Source organism: Vespa mandarinia, chromosome 16 (assembly GCF_050613455.1).
Source record: "Vespa mandarinia isolate Hongniang chromosome 16, ASM5061345v1, whole genome shotgun sequence".
Taxonomy (NCBI): Eukaryota; Metazoa; Arthropoda; class Insecta; order Hymenoptera; family Vespidae; genus Vespa; species Vespa mandarinia.
Genome location: NC_140825.1, coordinates 526,179 through 546,304, shown reverse-complemented (window position 1 = coordinate 546,304; position 20,126 = coordinate 526,179). Strand labels below are relative to the sequence as shown.

Sequence of the window (20,126 nt, the reverse complement as noted above, 5' to 3'; positions counted from 1 at the left end):
ATCGATTGCAAATGTAGTAGCATGCCTGCGTTTTCTGCTTAGAAATATTATTTCTTTCTTGTTTTTTTCTTTTTCTTTTTTTTTTTTTTTTTTGTTCATCGTCATCGTACCTACATAGTACGATTAGATCAATGTTCATTGAAAAAGGCTTAATTTTCTATGGATTTTCTTTTGGCTTCTTTCATCTTTAGGATAAAACATAATTAAATATATTATATATAATATTATATAATTTATATATTATAAAATTAAATAATATTATATATACTATATATATTATAATATTGTATATATGACGTTCTAAATAATACGTACAAATTCTGTATAAAATTATATATTATATATATAATATGATATAAATGACGAGATTACGTTGAAATTACGAAGAAAAATCTTTTGTTCTCTTAACTCTTCGTTATTAGCTTTCCATGGTACAAACTTTAGTTGATCTTGATTAAAAATGTTTTTTTCTTCCTTTTATTTTTATTTCTGATAGATAGAATTTAAACGCTACTGTTAATCTCATAATTCCATTCCAAAGTGGAAATGTAATTGAAAATCTATTTAGGATTACATTTTTTACACACGCGAACGAGTTAATGATATATCAAAGTTAGGGATTAAATAGAGTGATGAATTAATAATTGAGCACTTACGTTTTAAGTAAGTAACGAAAGCATAAACTGACGAAAGGTATATATATACATACATATATATATATATCTTTTTGTTTTAATTTTTAGAGCAACTTTTCTAGCATTGAAATACGATATAGAGGGAAAAAACATTGAGTAAAAGATAAAATTTGTTATGTAAATAAATAATAAACGTGCATGATTTTTTACGAACTTCTAGATAGGTAGGTTAAATCCATTATCTTGTATTTTTTTATTTTTTTTTTTTTTTTTATTTACTTTGACGTAATTTTCTATCTTATTTCCAAAGAAAACGAAAAGACTGCATCATTTTATAAATGATTAACAAATTAGTTTTAATTAATTAAGCTTTAATATAATCTTTCGCGTTGATTATTTCGTATAACGATAATAATAAATTATTAGCTCGTGCACAATTGATAAATAATTATTGAAATTCGTTTTGAATATTGTTTTAATTAATTCTAAATATAATAAGTACTTTTTTTCGCTTTGTTACGTACTTCGTAATTTTATTACGTTATCATTTCGAGCATGATTTTAATGTAACAATAACATAGTAGTACGTCTAGTCGATTTTGTGTGTTAAGAAAAGAAAAAAAAAAGGGGGAAAAGAAAAAAAAAGAAAAATCATATCTTGTACAATGTATAAGTGTGCCAGATTTATATGATCTTAAATAAAATATATATTTTTGGAAAAGATGCCATTGTATTTTTTTAATATCCTATAAATCTGGCGGTTTCCTAAACCTTTCCAATCTTTTATCCGAGAAACCATGAAAATAATATTTTCTTTTTTTTTTCCTTCGAGCGAAAAGAAAAAAAGATTTACGTATAAAACATGCAAATGAAAGAAAATATATGTGCATTAACTTAAAGTGACATAAGAAAAAAAAAAAAAGAAAAAAGATTTCTAGTCGATTACCTTCGAGATTCGTACAGCATTAACGAAAGGAAAGTAATTCTTTCTTTCTTTTTTTTTTTATATATATATATATATATATAGTTAGAAAAAAAATGTTGTCTAAGTTTATTTTTTATTTTCTCTATCAATTTTTTTTTCTTTTTTTTTTTTTGTAATCATTTCACGCGTATATACGAAAGACTTATTTTCGCAGGAAACTTGCAACAACAACAAGACAGGAGTGACGAGCGAGGTAAATACCAACCCATACAGAGAATTGGTCGAAAAGTATCAAGCGTTATTAGAAGTCCAGAGATTATCGGCACCTCGTAGGAAGAACAGTATTCCAACGATCGGTGGTTGTATGTCGCTTCAAGAAGAACTCGAGATGTCAGGGGAGTACAATTGTTTCCAGAATCCATCAACGGAGAACGAATTACAACAGGAAGGTGGAATAAAGTCTGGAATGATCGGTAATAATGCCGGTGGCGGTAGACGCGGTAAAGGAGATAATATTGGGAAAAAAGCATTTTCCGCAACACCGACAGATTTTTCCGAGGCGGAAACATCGTCTTCCGGTTTCTCGGATGAAACGAGTAATAAGGCAACACAAACAGATGGTAGACCCGGTTCATTTCTCTGTTCGATTGCCGACGGCGAGGATTGCAAGTTTAGCATTTATGATGATAACAGTCCATTCGAAAGTAGATTTAGAAAGACCCCGGAATATAGACAAATTTTTAGCGAGATCTTTCGTGTATTGAAGCGAGCTGCCGAGGCAAAGGACGAAGGTGAAAAGTTACCTTTGTTGGATGATCAAACGAATAGCAGTGGCAACGATAGTGCTCATTCAGAAAATCGTAATGATAGTACGAATCTTGGACAAGACGATGTACCAAGCGAGACAACGGATGATAATCAGAGTATAATGTCCTCGGTCATTTCTTCGGTTGTTTCGGAGCCACCTTATAAAATGCAAACGCCCGTAACGTCGAAAGAATCTACGAAGAAAGAAACTAATGATAAATCTCAATCTGATATTGGTAAGACCGAGAAGACATTAGATAATAGAGCGGCCAAACTCGATTTCGTTTCCGTAAATGTACACGTTAAAAAGAATAGGTCGTCCGCGAAGAAGAATCCTGCGAAAAAGTTGGCATTTAACGAACGGCCAAAAACACCGAACATTGTGCCAACTACGAATCCTACTTTCGTCCAAGCCAAATCTAATAGCGGCGGCGGTAGACGAAGATTTAGAGCTTTGACTCCGGTCGAACATGAAGGTACTAACGTTTGGAACAATAGTTCTCAATATAATCAGTCGAAAACGAGAGAATCGCCAAACACAGTTAGAAAATCGCAAACGTTCGTAAATCGTAACGCAACGGAGCAAAATAGTCATTCCTTTGATTATAACGAATATAAACCTAGCACAGCCTCCGAAGAAGTCGCTAAATTAAAACGTCTCGAATTGTCTTATGCCGAGGTTCTTAGAATGCCAAACAAGTCCAAAGCGAATCATCATAGAAGTTAAATTATTATAACTCGCCGAAACACACACGCGCGCTCACACGCACACACACACATACATACATAAACATACACACACACACACATAGAAAAAACAAAGAGAGAAAAAAAAGACAAAACATGAAATGGTTTAAGAAAGAGATTTCTTTTTCTATATGAAAACCAAGTGAGATTATGTTCAAAGGTTCATTAGGTTTAGAATAAAGGAGCGTATTAAAAGAAGAACTTAACTTATTTCATATTCGTGTGATGGTACAGTATTGAAGAAAACAATTTTAAATTATAGGTACATTTTGTAAATATATATTTCGATCGATTATGTAATAACTGTGTCGTATTAGAGAGAATAGCGGTTAGTATTAATTTTTAAGTATCTTTTGTATCTATATCGCCTATTTTCATAAAGTTCGTTTTTACGAGATCCCGGCACACGTGACATTTCAAATAATTTATTAATTAATTTTTATCGAATGAACATTCCATCGACCCAGGGGGCATGATAAAAGAAGGAAAGATGGAAAAAGAAAAGACACTTACGCTCGAGTTCCGTTAAATTTCAAGAATTAACCCCGTCTCAAAATGCATAAGTGCTAAAACAACTAACGTGCCATTTGTTACATCAAATTGTAATCGTAAAAATATTACAATATTTCGACAAGTTTTTAGACTTATGTGAGATTACCCATGAGAGAGTTTCTTGTGCATGAAAGGACTTGCATGTACGCGCGGTATGTTAGCTTTTATATTTAAATAATTAACGGTCTATGATATTATGAGATCATCAACATTACCGTCATCGTCATCGTCATCATCATCATCATCATCATCGTTGTCATCATCGTCATCGTCGTCGTCTTGTAAGAATCTAATAAATTCTTTGTCGGTGCAAACCTATATTCCTTTACCTTTGCGTTATTATGTACAAGAACCTATACGGCGTAATTATAATAAGAATTTTTAAATGTTAGTAAAAGAAATTTTTATTTAAATTAAAAGAAGAAGAAAAAGAAAGAAGAAAACCCGAGAAGATCATACATACATACATATGTTTTATTATTTTATTTCTTCTTTTTATTATACAACGAAATAGGGCATAATAATGATCTTCGATTACTAAACACAATTCCAATTTCAAACCATGATTCGCTCGAGAGAGATTACAATTAATGAATAATGAATTATGAAACAATGAAATTCTTGTTTCTCTAGTAAATTTGCTCGCGATATCGAATTTTATTTTGATTTAATTTAATACATAAAAAAATTCAAGCAACACTCATGTCACTTTAATTTCATATCTTCGTCAACTCTTTTCTCTTGCTTTATTCTTTTTTTTTTGTTTGTTTGTTTGTTTGTTTATTTTTTTTTTCTTTTCTTTTCTTTTTTTACTAATATTATGCACCGCCGTTGCATTATAATTAAAATTTTTATATGAATACCTCACGTACAAGTCCGATACATTTAATTAGGATAATCAAATAATGCACGATGAACGGCTCCTAAACTTGGTTGTACGTAACTCGAACTAACGCTTCGTCTTGAACTAAAAAAGGAACAGAATAAGGTATGTTTCATTATCAATAATAAGTTTTCTTTTTTTTCCTTAAAACGCGCGTAAGTAAACTTACTCCGAAATTGATCTGACAGCTGGACCAGTTGGATTATTTTTTGGTCTAGGATTAACGAGTAAACATTTCATCGGATGACCATCCAATTGTCTATTGTGATAAGTTTCCACCGCTTTAGTAGCATCCTTTAATGTTTTATATATAACTTCTGCAGTTCCTGGACGTACTAATCTAGAAATAAGCAATTCTCCCACATCCTCGAATAATTCCTTTATATCCTCTTGAGTAACATTAGCTTGCAAGTTAGATACTACGATTCTGTAACCGGTCGATTGACTCGACGAACTTGAACTAGTTTTGGGTCGAGATAAATGATCCATTGTTCTTGATTTACTTGGAATTGAATCAAGACGTGATTTTACTCCTATATCTCTTTGACTTCTGGGCTCGTAATACTTCGAATCGATTGAATCTTCGGCTAAAATAGTTCTGCAATGAAAAAAAAAAAAAAAAAAAAAGTTAAAATTAAAAGAGAGAAACGAAGTATTCATGATTTTGATCGTTCTCAAATAATTACCGTGATTTTGTGCCAAAGGACCAGTCTTCCTTATAAGGAGGAGATACAGTCTTTGTCTAATAATATAAAGTAAGTATAATTTTGACAAATCTAATAGACATACGATCGATTTTTTTAATATTTTGCTTTTTTTTTTTCTTTTACTCACCATAAATGGATGCGTCATAATTTTATAATCTCTCACTCTTTCTCTTTCTCTCTCGACATCGGATTTACGAGACGGTACAATCCTTGTTACATTATTACCCGTTGGTTTTACCCATGTGTACGGAGACGAAGGTTTAATACTGAACACTGGAGGTGGTGGTGGAGGCGTTGGCGCGTAATCATTGTTGACAGTTCGTCTTAAAGGCATGATATCTACTGCATAATCTATAAGGGAATAATATGCGGAATAAATATTATTATATAATATAGAGGCACATACCATTTTATAGAAAATTCATACCGTCATTATAATCAATTGGCATATCACCAGAATAGTGAGATTCTGCTAGAGAAGGGGGTCTGTAACCTATCGTTCTAGATGGTGGTGGCATATAGTTGTTCGGTGGCATTACATGCGGCATCATAGGTGGAATTTTATTAGTCGACAAGGAAAGCCTACCATTTCTACCAGTTTTCCGTGATATTCCAGGAACTTGAGTTTCTATCCTTTTCAAATGTGAGGCTCGTATTTTATCTAATTTCAATCTTGCATCACTTTGTTTAGCGATCTCTGCAAGCTTATCTCTAGCATCCGTAAGTTTCTCACGATTCTTTTGTATTATCTTGAAACGTGCATCTGTGAGAGCATGGGCGCCACGACCTCTTATGGAACCATTGGCGCGTGATCCTCTGTTGAAGCCTCGACGGGCACTGTAAGTAATAAATTAAACGAATAAAAATAAAATTCTTCATAGCACACCATCGACGTAATAAAAATTCAAATAAATTAATTATAAGATGAAATGATATCTCTTTGAAAAGTATATCATGTATTATGAGAAAAGTAATTGTTTTTTTTTTCCTTTTCTTTCTTTTTTCTTTATCTCCAATATACCATAGACCTTGAAATATGTATCTAACGTAGTAAAACGTTTCACAATCAATAAGAATTTAAAAATGATACATCATACTGATTGAAGAGACAGAGGAATTTTTTTTTTCTTCCGAGATATCGTACATCTCTTTAAGGTTAATATCGATTATTAATATAGGACGAAAAAGAAATTTTAATAAACGATCTATGAAAAATCCATTACCCTGTTCTGTTTCTCATGCCTGAAGGTTTAGTCTTTTTAATTATGTCATCTAAACTTAAGCCCATGTCAGCCATACCGCAACAACTGCACTGTACAGTTTCAATTGAATCACGAAGAGAAAATTTTCTTGATACGTATGCTCAAGAGAATTTATCAGCCAGTTCGTAAAATTTCATTGCTTACGATATTTACTAGGCGTCCTGATCGAGTTTGCCAAATCCCCCGTTAGATGGCGGAAGATGAAAAAAAATTTCCTATTGATTAGAAAGTCTATTGGTTAATTTATTTCGTGTCCATTTTGACATACATGAGATGGTAAATATTTTATAAATAGTTACAATTTTATGAGAAAGTTGAATAATTTAATCCGATTCAGAAATTTATTCTGATATTCCCAGTTGAGAAGACCGATCAAAATTAAATTATGTCGACAGAGGAATCAACACCTCCTGCTATGGATGTAGATACCGCGAGCGATAACACATCTATAGATGACAAAATAGATGATTTTTGTGAAAATCCAACTAGGGATGCTCTGACAGAAGGTTTAATGAGTTTACTGAAGCCAACCGTCGATCAGTTGGATGAAAGAATTCGTGCTACGAGGTATACGAATCTTTAGTTAAATGTTTATATAACCTATATGTCCGCTCGTAGAGCAAGAGAAATCTTAGGATTTCTTAAATTCGATCGAAGATATTATTTTTTTACTCTCTTGTAGAATATGTCAGATAGAATTGAAGCAGCGTATTGAATCACTGACAGACGTATTAACGAGAATCAACGAGGCTCTTCAGTCCCCGTTCGAGACTGACTCTTACGTTAAGAAGCTTATAAATGCTAAGCAAAAAATAACAGTTGTAAGCAACATCTTACAAACGACTCAGGAACGAATAAATAAACTTCATCAGGCTGTAGAAAGAAATACGGCAAAGAGAAAGGCGTTATTGGATCATAGTTCTATGTATAGTAGTACTTCCAGTATACAAGAAAAAGAAGAAGGTGGAGAAAATTAAATATTAGCGCATTAAAAGATTCTCTTGTCGTTGTATTCCTGTCAAAGGGAATAATTCGGATACGATTGATTTATATGTTTCCTTGGACTTTCTTGTTAAATGATAATGGATACTCCTATAGTAAAACTCTCCGACGAGGATCTTGAAACTGTTTATGAACCGGCAGAGGATTCTTTCCTCTTAATAGATGCTTTGGAGAGTGATTTGGAGTGTTTGAAAGTTATCAAACCAATTGTCTGTTTAGAAATTGGTAGCGGATCTGGTATAGTCATAACTGCATTGGCAATGGCATTGAATAAGTATAGTCAAAGTTATTACTTGGCGATTGATATTAATCCCAATGCGTGTAAAAGTACAAAAAGAACCGGTAACATTAATTTGATTGATATAAATGTTATACAAATGGATTTATTAAATAATATACGTAACGAGCAAACGTTCGATATTATTGTATTCAATCCGCCGTATGTATTAACGGAGAGCAAAGAAGTTACGGAGAAAAGATTAGTTTTTAAAACATGGGCCGGTGGAAATCATGGGAGAGAAGTTATGGAACGAGTATTTCCGCACATTCCTAAATTATTATCGAATATTGGAATGTTTTATCTCGTTGTTATTAAAGAAAATGATCCGAATTATATCCTAGAAATGTTAAAACGTTTCGATATGGTAGGAACTGTTGTAAAAGAAAGGAAAGTTAGAGGAGAACATTTGTATGTGATGCGTTTTACCAAAAATACAACTACTCGTTGAATTGACATTAATCGATATAATATATAAATGAGATATAAAATCGGGTTTGCGGTAATGCATTTTTAGTAATGATTTTTCTTTTTCCTTTCTTTCTTTTGTTTTTTCTGTCTCTCTCTCTCTCTCTCTCTCTCTCTCTTTCTTTTCTTTATCTTTTTTTTTTTGTTTTTTGACGTTGTATATTACATATAATAAACATTGTAAATATTCCCGTATAATTTATGTTACACACGCCGTTTTTATTATCATAAAGAATGACAAAATTGGTGTGTACCTAAGAGTATCATAATTTATTGTATCATATCGTATATATTATATATTCAAAAACGGCCATGTAAAATGCCGTAGAGTCATCAGTGATATGTAACGTATGGCTGTTCTAACGCGCTCTCATCGCGAATAACAGGATGCGAGCACTTTGAACATATTATATACTATGAAATTCTTTGCATTCCTAATACTTTGGATTATAAATTAAATACCATGTGAGAAAATTAATCTTAATTTATAATGATAGTCTTTCGATCGCTATGTCGATTGATTAATTCACTTTGTTTTTGTTGCTCGTGCTAATCACGCGATTCGTCTTATAGGAGGAAAAAAGAAATTAAACATTTTACTACGTATCGATGGATTTAGACCTATAAATTCTTTGCAATTTTATATGCAACGCTGCTGCGCTAACGGTCATTAAAATAAGTGTACCCAACATGAGTGAAAGTGCAGCATAAAAACCGTTATTACTCATGCAAATGTTCTCCTCTTTCGAAACTTCATTTACAAAGGACGACTCTTCGATATTCTCCAACACTTGATTACTGACTGCACTAAGGTCATCCAGCATGATGACTTTGAAACCACGTCCAACTCTAACTGGATCTGTCAATAGTGGTGCCATTGACGTGTTCGAAGGTGCATAAGATACAGAGCGACGTCTTCTACCTGGTTCGATTTGCTAAAAAGAGAACAGAAAATATACGAATGTTGTATGAAGCGTATGCATGCGTTTTAGTATAGCTATAATATATTAGTAGAGTTATAATACGCACTTGATTTGGTTCTGGACAAGCTTGACAATCCGTTTTACAAAGTTCCACGTTACATTCGATGAATAAATCCATCACATCGGGGAATTTAAAAGCTTGGAAAAATGCATAGGCTATAATCGAGGCACCTGTATTCCCCGTATCGTTTGTTTTTTGAAATGCTCCAAATAATTTTGGTTTAAGTATGCAACCACGTTCGTCTGTAAGCTGCAGGGTGTTAGTAGAGCTCTCGTCTCGTGCAACGCAATCGCGTACCTACGTCAACAGAATAAAGTAATGTGTAGTGTGTACTTACGACAAAACAATAGAAACAATTTGATTATTTATTCGTTTACGTAACAATTCGTCAATGATTTATGTATCTATAGGAATAGTTAGTCAATGTGCCAAGTTTTGATCATTAAAAATTAGTAAAAACGATAAGCGAGATGAAAGTAATTGTTGAGGCACACATAAATATTATCGAGTAAAATAATTTCGTGTCTACCGATATATTTCTCAATGTGTTATTTTTATTTCACGAATGATTAGAAAACAGAATCAATATGGACGAATTACTTAACCAGAATTATTTTTATCCGACTTATCGTTTTGATCAAATATTTTTTATAGTTTCGTGATTGGACAATTGTATAGATATATTCAAGACTAACCTGAAGATCGAAAGCAGGATCTCCTTCCACGGTTACGACCAATGTCATGGTCTCTCCAATTTTAACCAATCCATCGGCTATCGGAGCGAACGGACCTTTTCCAATTTGTATGTCTAATTTAGCCACCGCCGTATCACCGCTGAACGTCACGATCTCCTGATTGAGCATATCTACGGATAAATTTACCGAAAGCGCCTTATTGATGTTACCCTCCCAAAGACAACGTACTCGTCGCACTGTATCCCAAACCTCTTGTATCCCTGGCTCGTTCTGTAAAGATTTTAGTTTAAATGTCTGATAATAAAAGAATAAATGCATTCGCCGTTCGAACTATTCATAATGATCATTGTTAAGATGGCGAAGAACGAACCTGCAAGACCAAGACATTTTCGAGATAGGCTTGACCGGCCTCACCCTCGAAGTCATTGATGAATTGTGTACCACAAGAATCCAAGCTAACCGTGAAGGAATATTCAGTTTTTCCAGAATTTTCTTCAACGTATCGACAATCTGGATTCATGAAGAAGCCCTAAAAATACAAAAGATCTTCTTTGTCTCTTTCTCTATTTTTTTTTACTAACCCATAACGTAATAACATTACCTTCGAATAAATCACACCGTCGAATGCTCGATTGAATTCGATGTTGATCGTCATCATCGTCTTCCCACATTCGACCGAGATATTATGAATATGGGGTGGATGTTTGAGATCATCGTCGGTCTCGTCGACCTGCGTTACGCCTGCGTAGTTACGAAAGATAAACGAAATTCTGAAAGACAAGGTGCAAGGAGGCGAAGAAAAAGAGCAATAAAATCTTACCGGTCCCAGTAGTCCCAGCAGTCCCAGTTGTACCAGTTCCACCAGGACCCGTTGTTCCTCCACCAGTATTAATATCCGGCGTTCCAATGGGCGTAGGGAATGGCGGGGAAGGCGTAGCGCCAGGAGTCGAATAAGTATAACCAGCGGAACCGTCTATGGTGCCCGTTGGGATAGGTGTAGGGAATCCTGGTGTAGGAGATGGCTGCGAAACGTAACCACCCTGCGAATCGTATGTACTACCCGATACAGTGCCGGTCGATGAAAATCCTGGTCTTTGAGAGGTATATCCATAAGGGGTCGTAAAACCAGCAGGAGAGGGATAACCAGCTGATGGAGATGCGGAGCCGAAGGTTGGTGTACTGGTAGGAAAGGCGCTGGTTTTTGGCGGTAAATACGTCGTCGAGAAACCACCTGGTTGAGAAGGATAACCACCAACTGGTTGCGAGACTTTTGGTGGTAATGCTGTCGACGGTGGCCTTGGAGTGCTATTGACAAAAGAAGAAAATAATTGCTAAACATTTATTTTCTTGCTGGTTACGTCAGACCAGAACAATCGCATTGTCGATTTAACTTGAATAACATTTAATACTCTTTCAAAGTCGGCTTATGCAACGTTGTACTTTCTTTCTTTTTTTTTTTTTTTTTTTTTTTCTTTTTTTCCATTCCGATCTCGCGTGCACCGGGACAATAAAGCTTAGGAAATATAGGAAAGTAGCTCGTTTCGAGTCTGAGCGATGCTATTAAAAGGCTAAAAGGAAGAATCATTTTAGCGTACCTTGGATTGCTCGACGGGAAGCCACTATATTGCGGGGGCAAATAGGTAGACGATTGGGACGTTGGGGACGTCGAGGAAGGGAAAGTTCCAGGTCTCGTTTCCGCGGATGGATAATTGGAAGGGCCGGTTGTACCTCCGAAAGGAGGGAAGGTAGAAGATGCCGGAACATAGGAAGATGGTGGTCGCGGATTAAACGTCGGAGAACTCCCATAATTATTTTGAGGGATGTAAGTAGAGGATGGACGTAAACTGGTAGGTGAACCGTAGAGAGTGCTGGCCGTTGATAAACCATGAGAAGAAGTGTCAACGTTGGGAGGTAACGAATGAGGTACATTAGCTGGCGTGTACAAGGAGGACGGTCTCTGATAAGGATAATTGGTCACTTCATTCTGACTCGGAGAATAAGCCGATTCTTGTTGGTTGGTTGCCGGCTGGAAAGGTCGAGGCTTTTCCGGAGGTCTCTGGGTACTATACGGTGGCAGGTAGGCGTTGTCCGATTGTTGGCGAACTGAAAAAAGATACAAACTCATCGAGAACGAAGATACTTGTTCTTTTATTATCGCTTCGATCCTCAATATATTATATGTATAAATATATATATACACACATATAATTCTCGAGTATGCGAAGGATAAAGGAAATCGAATAAAACGAAAGGAAATATCGCGAGAATGCAACGAGACGTTGATTTGGATGTTCCCCTGTCTTTGAAGAGCGTCCGATTCGTCTTGTAGATCGGCGCGGTGATCGCTGAGATGGAAGAATTATTATTTATAGTTAATATAAGCAAACTACGGTGAAGCATGTTCGTATGTGTACGTGTTGCATCGTATGTGTCGAGTGTGCATTATAAACGTGAAGTTTTGATAGGTTTGCTAGATAAGTATTTCTGCGTACGTATGAACGAGCGTTCGTTTATTATCTCGTATACATTATAATATGGGGAGAAAGAGAGAGAGAGAGAGAGAGAGAATGAGAGTGTGTGCATGTGTGTGTGTGTGTGTGTGTGAGAGAGAGAAAAAGAATAGCGTAATGATGCGTGATTTAGAGAACTCGCCGTTATCCTCTCGCTCGTCGAAAGGAGAACCTACTTTTACGTGCGCCCTGTCGGTAGATCCCTTGAATCCACTCTAGGATATTTTGTGCCATCACGTCTGCAGCCGACGCTGGAGCGGCTCGCTGGACTCTCGAGCGTGCTAATGGATTTCAAAGGATTTTTTTTTGGTCAACTTATTTGTCACTTCCCGTCGCTTCTCGTTTTTTTTTCTTTCTTTCTTTCTTTCTTTCTTTCTTTCTCTTTCCTTTCTATCTTTTTTCTCTCTTTTTTTATTTTTACTTTTTTTTTTTTTTTATATCTTTTACTCTTTATTCTTTTCATTTTTATTTTTTACTTTCTCTTCATCGATCGTGAGACACTAAGCGAACTCGAGACGAGTCCTCCCATAACTCCCTTACCAGCTTCGACGACGTCGTCCGACGTTCTCACGAACAGGGCATGTCCTATGTATTCTTGACCCATCGTTGCTCCAAGAACAGCTACGACGAGTAACGTCGTACTGCGCCACATCGTCCCTTATCTGTAATCGACATTAATTCGATTAAAGGTATCAACTTTTCAAGTTAAATCTATAACGATATAAAATCATTGAATCCTATTATATCCTAGTTACGATTATTTATACGATATTATTTCATTCGGCAAAATTATTACATTTTTTAACGCATTTTTTCTTTTTTTTGATTCATAAAAAGACAAAGAAAAAACGAATTGGAACGAAGGTTTTCAAGGACTCTCAAGATGCGACAACGATCGTGACTCTTGCAGAGTTCGAAAGTAGAAAGCGATAGTTATGAAATCTTCGCTTGGGATCCCTCTCAAGGTTGACGTCAGCCTTCAAAGGCAATGGTACAGGAAACCATAAAAATTTAGATGATGATTTCTCATCGGGTTTTATCTTACGAGTTACTTTTCAACCATCGGCCCGAAACTTTATGAGAAAATATCCGATTATGAAGCGTTACTTACAACGAGAAGAGTTAGGATAACTTATTTTTAATGAGCATCTCGTGAATGGATAAGGAACAAAGATTATGAGAGAGAGAGAGAGAGAAAGAAATGTGAAATGAGATTGTAAGATTTTAGACTCCAAAAGGAGTACTTTGATCTCGAAAGAAAAATTGTACGTTGGCAAAAGATGCATTTTGACATGGTAATTCGTTCGCGATTTCGCAACGATTAAGAGAGAACGGATGGTTTGTGCAAGTGAAATCATCGCAAAGTCGGTATTAAGCGAATGAAAGTCATAAATAAAGTGTTAAAACGTTACGAGCACCTATAGTCATACATATATATCTACTTAGTCATTTTCACATTGCTTATATCTATTTGCCACAAAAGCCAAATTCTAACGAGCTTTTACATAGGTCGAAATATTTGTAAAATGATCATCGCCACGGACTCATCCACGGAAATTCATGGTAATTCGTGTAAATGTTCCTTTTATAGCTCTACACAATTGTTACGAGAGACATTAGTTGTAACTTTCGTGGTTGGCTCGACTCGAAACATTTTTAATGAATGCAAGATAAACAAGATTAAAATTATTGCATAGTTTTGATATATTCTCATTTTTTTAATTAATATTTATTTTTTGTTTTTTTTTTTTTTAAGATGACTTTATATCATTAACATTTTGATAGTTTAGATATATTTAATCAAATGATCGATCCTTCTTTTTTACAAACTCAAATTATTTTATCACAAACATTATAATAATAAATATCGATGAAATGAAATTTAATTGTTTGATTTTCTTAATTAATTAATCGAAAACATTTAATAAGAAAACATTCGTGGAATATTGTATGACGGATATATTGTTCGTCATTTTTCAATAGTAAAACGTTGTTTCTATGCAGCATAATATTTATTCCTTTTCGGTGTATCGAAGAATCATGATTCAAAAAATGCTGATTTAGAGTTCGAAAAGTCAATGGAAAGAATCGAAGAATCGTGCTCGACCGAGGTGAAAGGTGAAAGTCTCGCAGTCTCGAAGGGAAAAGATCTTCTCGTGGTACTCGTAGATCGTAGGAGCAAGCAAAAGATAGTATACACGGAGACATCGAGATGCTCTCGAAACATAGAAAGAGAAGTCGAGAGAGTAAAAGAGAGAGAGAGAGAGAGAGAGAGAGAGAGAGAAATTCAAGATCCAAAGAGAGAAGAGCATCGATTCATTCATCAATTCATTCGGTAAATGCACAGGTACGACTTTCTAATCTAATCTTAATTTCTTACTTCTATGAGATCTAATCCAATTTAAATTTCTTTAAAATTTTTATCAACAGGACAAATTAAATAATAATAATTTTAGAAAATGTTTCTTCTTTTATCTCGTTAGTAATTAATCCAAAAGTAGATTGAGTTTGTGTGCGTATTTGTGTGCGATGAGAAAAAAGTTCCATGATAACATCAAAGTTTTCTTGAATGTCAAATGTTATTATCAATATAAAAAATATATATGTATATATATATATATATATACATTTATTTATTTATTTATTTATTGAGAATAATAACGCGTAAAAAAAAGAAAGGAAAAAGGAAATTGTAAATATATAATAAGAACTGTTATATGAAAATGAATCGAGCGAATGTACAATTTTTGCGTGTATTAGAAACGAATCGATTCGTTGTAAGTAGTCGTAGGTGTCTCCTCTAGGCAACCTGTTCCCGCGAATAAAATTAATAGAACCACGTTAATTAAATTGGACTGTCGGCTAATTAGCGAAGCGGCCTAAGCGAGTGCAAAGAACGGTTTGTGCAGGTACACGAGGACTTTGCGAAAGACGAGTAGGTATCTAAGCGATATCGTAACTATGAGTTGAGGGAATCGTATCGAGGGACCTCGCCGAGCGTGTAATTATCGTGCGAAATCCTCTCGAGGACGAGATGCGTCCTCACGCGCGCATCTCTGCGGTTACGAGCTACTTCCAAGCGATTAAGCAAGATCGCACTTGAGATCGTTCCTGCGGTTTCTTTCTTTCCTTCTTCTACCTCTCATTTTTCTTTTTTCTTTTTTCCTTTTGTTACTTTTTTCTTTTTTTTTTCTCCCCTCCCCCCTTTTTTTCTTCTTTCTGCTTCTTTTTCTCTTTCACTTCTTCCTTTTCATCTTTCTTCTCTCTTTCGTCCGTCTACCTTACATTTCGTTTTCAAGAATTTTAATAACGAGTCTGACTAACTCTTTTATTATCTGCATTACGTGCTCGGTTTCATAACGAGCGCGCCTTCCAAGATGGTATATTTGGAATCGCCTGCTGAGGCTACGATCATTATTCTTCTAAATGTAATCTACAAATCCGTCTTTATTCCTCTCTAGTTTCCTCATTCGATGCCACCTTCCATCTGGCTACGTTTAAATATGTCGCGTGAAATAGATCGTTTGATTGCGATTATTTCATTTCTGTTTGTACACTAGATACTTGTATATTGATTTTATACATTTGCTATATAACTATTCCGAGTTTTAACAAATTACAAACAAATCACGGAGAAATATTTTGTATTTTGTTTTATATTATATATTATTTATACATAATATATATGTACTATATAATATAATATAATATAATATAAATATTTACAAGGTATTAATTCAATTTATTCGATATTTATGCACGTATACACTGTGCATAAATATATATATATATATATATAAGTGTATACAGCGTGAAACATAAATTGCATCACCCCAATGTTATTTAAAAATTTTACAAAAAATGAATATAAAAGAAAAAGAAAAATGGGAGTCTTCGTGTTTATTTGAAGAAAAATACATAAGAAATTATATAAGAAAGAGGAAAGTGTTGGTAAGTTCACTGTTAATGGAAATAATCGATGATAGCTTCAGCTATTACGATGATAGTTGGTAGTCTATCGCAGCATTTCTCAATGCGAAACGATATCTGCCATTTTACGTTCAAAGCTAAGAAACGGATTAATTTCTAAAAGATTTTCCAATAATTTTTGTATAATATTTTTGCTATATATTATGCATATTTTATATATATTATCCCGCGGTATCATTACATATAAATCTAATGGATCGCAAAAGGACAGAAAGGTTGAGAGACGCTGATCTATAGGATAGTAGCAAGCAAAAAGCTCTTTGATCTCTACGAGAAAACTGTTACGTTCGATAGGTCTGGGTCAGGAGGACATTGATTTCCTTTTTCACTGACACAAGAACGCTAAGGAAGATTCATTGCCAACGAAAAAGGAGAATTATATGTGTTTTCTATCTCGAGAAGATACCTAATATGCAATTAATTAATTTAACAGTATCGACTTATCATAGAATTTCATTGAACGTTTGTCGCGATCGATCGAGTACAAAGAAAAAAAAGTTTCCCATGGAAAGTTCATTTGTAAATTTTCTTTTTCTTTTTATTCTTTTTTCTTTTTTCTTTTTTTTTTTTTTTTTTTTTAACATAGATCAACTAGAAACGATTTATTCGGTGAAACTAAAATTCATCCTTTCCTAATTTCTCTTTCCTTTTTTTTTTTATATTTTTTTTTCTTTTTTTTTTCTTTTTTTCTTTCGTATTCGATACATTTAGTATCGATTCCCTCGTTATATTATTTTTTAGAATATATATAAAATACATATATATAAATGTAATCCCCAATATTCTATAAGATCGCCAAACAGTTTCGTGTTAGTTTCGAAACTTTCGGTATTATTGAAGCACTCGTTATGCACTCTCTCTCTCTCCCTCTCTTTAAACATTTCTATCAACGCACGGCTCGAGTACGACAAAACGCATGCTAATACTCGTTTCTAAATGCCAACGATCGATTCACGCGAATAGGTATTTTGAAACTTTTCTTTTAAAATGGCACGACTATGTTTTTTTTTTATCCATCTTTTCTTCTTCTTCTTTTTTTTTTTCTTTTTAGTAACAGAGATGATGTTGATTTATATCCGATTTTTTTTCAAAATGCCAATTAAACATTTTTATCATATAACAATAAAGAAACAATTATATATATATATGTACATATAATTATACATATATATAAATTTATATAAAAAAGAAAAATCCAATAAAATTTTGTACGTGTTTCATTGTTAATTGTTACATTAAAAATTTTTTACATCGGTTATTTTCTTTCTATATATATATATAGTTTCTTATCATTGATAATAGTTTGTAATAGAAGTTCTATTAATCTCAAACTAACGGCACCCATTTCACGCATATTCGATACGATATTTTGAATCGTAACAAGTATTCGATTTAACATATGCTTACGATGTTAACTTTCCAAACAGTTTCAATAGTAGTTAAAATTAGACGAGTTTGGATCAAATAGAGAACAAAATTAGATTTTATAGAAATAAAATTTTAATTATAAATTCAGTCATCGAACCAATAAATTTAATTGTGTTTTTTTCAATTTAAAATGATTTTTTTTTTTTTATACCGAATGGGTCAAAAGTTTCCGAGTGATTTTAAATATGAATTACTCTTTTTCGAGACTTTTCCGGTCAATTTTTTTTTTGTTCAAATAGTACAATTATAATCCCAACTGCAAGCCTAAAATGTATATATATATATATATATATATATATATATATATATATATATATGTAGTATATACAAACATATAAAAAATGGTGTAAAAAGTGCTAAATAAAGAAAAACACTTATTTCTTAATAGTATCTATTTTAAAAGAAACTTGGTATGCTTTTCTATTTCTTTTACTTTACTTTACGAAATCCAACTCACGTCTTGTTCACCGTTTAACAAAAGAAAAAATATATTCTACAACGAACGATGTAAGCTATGTTCTACGTGCAATAAATAGTATATGTATGTATGTACATACATATATATATATATATATATATATATATATATATATATATATATGTACGGTAGGTGCATCTTTTGTCTTCGTCTGGTACATACATAAACTATTTACGTTTCTCATGAATATATACAATGTGAATCGTAAACTCTATAAAATTTTATTTTTTTTTACACTTTTCGAAATTGTAGGAAATAAGTGAAAGAAAATAATAATAATAATGTACAATGCTTTAAATAATTTTGTTATGGTTGATTGTAAAAGAAAACGTTCACTATTAATGCAAGTTTTTAATAATCACCATATGTACATATATATATATATATATATATATATATATATATATATGGTTTATAATCCATATATTTAATGCGTGTATGTATTCACTTTCTTCACGACACGTCGTGACCAAACGATCGATCATTATCGTTTCTCCTTCTTCTCGGTTTCTCTCACTCTCGCTAGAACGTGTCAACATACTATGTACGGTAGACACACATACATATGTACATACATTCTGCCTTTAGATAGGGTATCTTTCAGAAGTAAAAACTTTTTTATTTCTCGTGGTTTAGATTAACGTACTTAACATTGAATCGTCAAATATACGGACTGCTACGCTTCATTTTAACTTGAACAAAATAACATATAAGAGTAACACACTTTCTTTTTTGAGTTCGTCCTTATGGTTCTTATGAATTGAATGACACCAAAGATTTAACTTGTATTATACTTGTGAAAAGATGAAAATACACGATCTTTTTGAATGTATAAGAGGGATTTGATGAAAGAGATGAGTTTGAAGTTACCAAAAATTTCTATTTATCTAGGTCAAAATAAATAAGACAGAATGAATGAATGAATGAAATTCACAAGAAGTTATCCCTTCTAAGTACATCCAATGTTCTAATATTGACTGTTATAAATGTATCATAATATTTTTGTCGTAAAAAGGAAAAAAGATATCATGGCACACGTAAAAAGGATCAAACGTTTATAAATTTCCGAACGAATCAGCACCAAGTATTAATTCATTTTTTTTTTCTTTTTTTTTTTTTTTTCTTTTTTTCTTCTTCACTGGATTTTGTAAGATGGACCGACGTAGATATCACATGGAAGGAAGTAATATTTTCTCCGATTCGAAACTTGGCTCACCTGGCAGTGAAATCCTTTGAGCAGAGAGAAAGAGTCGTGTCCAGTGGATAAATAGCGTTGATCTTCCCTCGCGATTCCGCCGGCGAAAGATTCGCGTTCCACCGCGCGCTAGCTTATGAGAAAGGTGAGAGCGAATACCTGGGAGCATCTTCATTCAAGCTTTATATAGGTATTGTGCCCCCTTACCTAGCTACGTTGTAGAAAGACCATGCCATCACCGTGCCGTCGTAATTTTATCATCAGCGAGAGTGAAAAAACGATCTTCTGATGAAATTGCGTTAGGACTTATGTACAACTAAAATAATTCTCGAGATCATATTCTTTACATTTCCAGGTCGGACATAAAATAACAACGACACGATTATGATTTTCACGAAACTATTACAATTATTATTAAGAATAATCGATACGCATTATTTTCTCTATTATCTCTAGGTATAGTTATATTATAATAAGGTGTATATTATATATATATATATATATATATATATATATATGTATGTTAGTGGCTGATAAAATTATTGATATCTATATTACTAATTATTACTATCAATGAGGCT

The 20,126-nt window shown here is 33.3% G+C and overlaps 5 protein-coding genes across 11 annotated transcripts in view; 3 read left to right on the top strand and 2 right to left on the bottom strand.

Annotated features, from left to right (window-relative positions):
• Window positions 1-3,748, top strand: part of centrocortin (cerebellar degeneration-related protein 2-like) — a 50,801-nt gene extending 47,053 nt beyond the window's left edge. For all 4 annotated transcript variants that reach the window (XM_035867553.2, XM_085661999.1, XM_035867552.2 and 1 more), the window contains one exon: window positions 1,775-3,748. In XM_035867553.2, the coding sequence (XP_035723446.2) occupies window positions 1,775-3,094 (1,320 nt within the window). In that variant the 3' untranslated portion in view covers window positions 3,095-3,748. The remainder of the gene's footprint in view (window positions 1-1,774) is intronic.
• LOC118442211 (uncharacterized) lies at window positions 2,443-6,631 on the bottom strand. 2 transcript variants are annotated; one of them, XM_085662000.1, is made up of 7 exons: window positions 6,480-6,631; window positions 5,684-6,093; window positions 5,384-5,607; window positions 5,236-5,291; window positions 4,719-5,147; window positions 4,530-4,633; window positions 2,443-4,019 (listed from the first exon to the last, which is right to left on the bottom strand). In XM_085662000.1, the coding sequence occupies exons 1-6, from the start codon at window positions 6,551-6,553 to the stop codon at window positions 4,552-4,554; spliced, it is 1,275 nt and encodes a 424-aa protein (XP_085518126.1). In that variant the 5' UTR covers window positions 6,554-6,631; the 3' UTR covers window positions 2,443-4,019; window positions 4,530-4,551. The 2 variants fall into 2 exon arrangements, with proteins under 2 accessions (XP_085518126.1, XP_035723448.1); XM_035867555.2 differs by lacking the exon at window positions 2,443-4,019 and having other exon boundaries at window positions 4,127-4,633.
• Window positions 6,632-6,903: 272 nt separating this feature from the next.
• Snapin (SNAP associated protein) lies at window positions 6,904-7,495 on the top strand. Its single transcript, XM_035867557.2, has 2 exons — window positions 6,904-7,085; window positions 7,201-7,495. The coding sequence occupies exons 1-2, from the start codon at window positions 6,904-6,906 to the stop codon at window positions 7,493-7,495; spliced, it is 477 nt and encodes a 158-aa protein (XP_035723450.1).
• Window positions 7,496-7,594: 99 nt separating this feature from the next.
• Window positions 7,595-8,248, top strand: HemK2 (HemK methyltransferase 2). The gene has a single exon (XM_035867556.2). It carries the CDS (start codon window positions 7,595-7,597, stop codon window positions 8,246-8,248), a length of 654 nt encoding a protein of 217 aa, XP_035723449.1.
• A 240-nt stretch (window positions 8,249-8,488) lies between these two features.
• On the bottom strand, window positions 8,489-19,697 carry LOC118442209 (uncharacterized). 3 transcript variants are annotated; one of them, XM_085661997.1, is made up of 10 exons: window positions 19,567-19,697; window positions 12,995-13,116; window positions 12,631-12,735; window positions 11,540-12,047; window positions 10,765-11,249; window positions 10,546-10,685; window positions 10,315-10,473; window positions 9,945-10,238; window positions 9,295-9,546; window positions 8,489-9,200 (listed from the first exon to the last, which is right to left on the bottom strand). In XM_085661997.1, the coding sequence occupies exons 2-10, from the start codon at window positions 13,104-13,106 to the stop codon at window positions 8,865-8,867; spliced, it is 2,391 nt and encodes a 796-aa protein (XP_085518123.1). In that variant the 5' UTR covers window positions 13,107-13,116; window positions 19,567-19,697; the 3' UTR covers window positions 8,489-8,864. The 3 variants fall into 3 exon arrangements, with proteins under 3 accessions (XP_085518123.1, XP_035723447.1, XP_085518124.1); XM_035867554.2 differs by having other exon boundaries at window positions 8,496-9,200; window positions 9,945-10,214; XM_085661998.1 differs by lacking the exon at window positions 12,631-12,735 and having other exon boundaries at window positions 8,865-9,200.
• Between the last annotated feature and the right edge of the window lie 429 nt (window positions 19,698-20,126).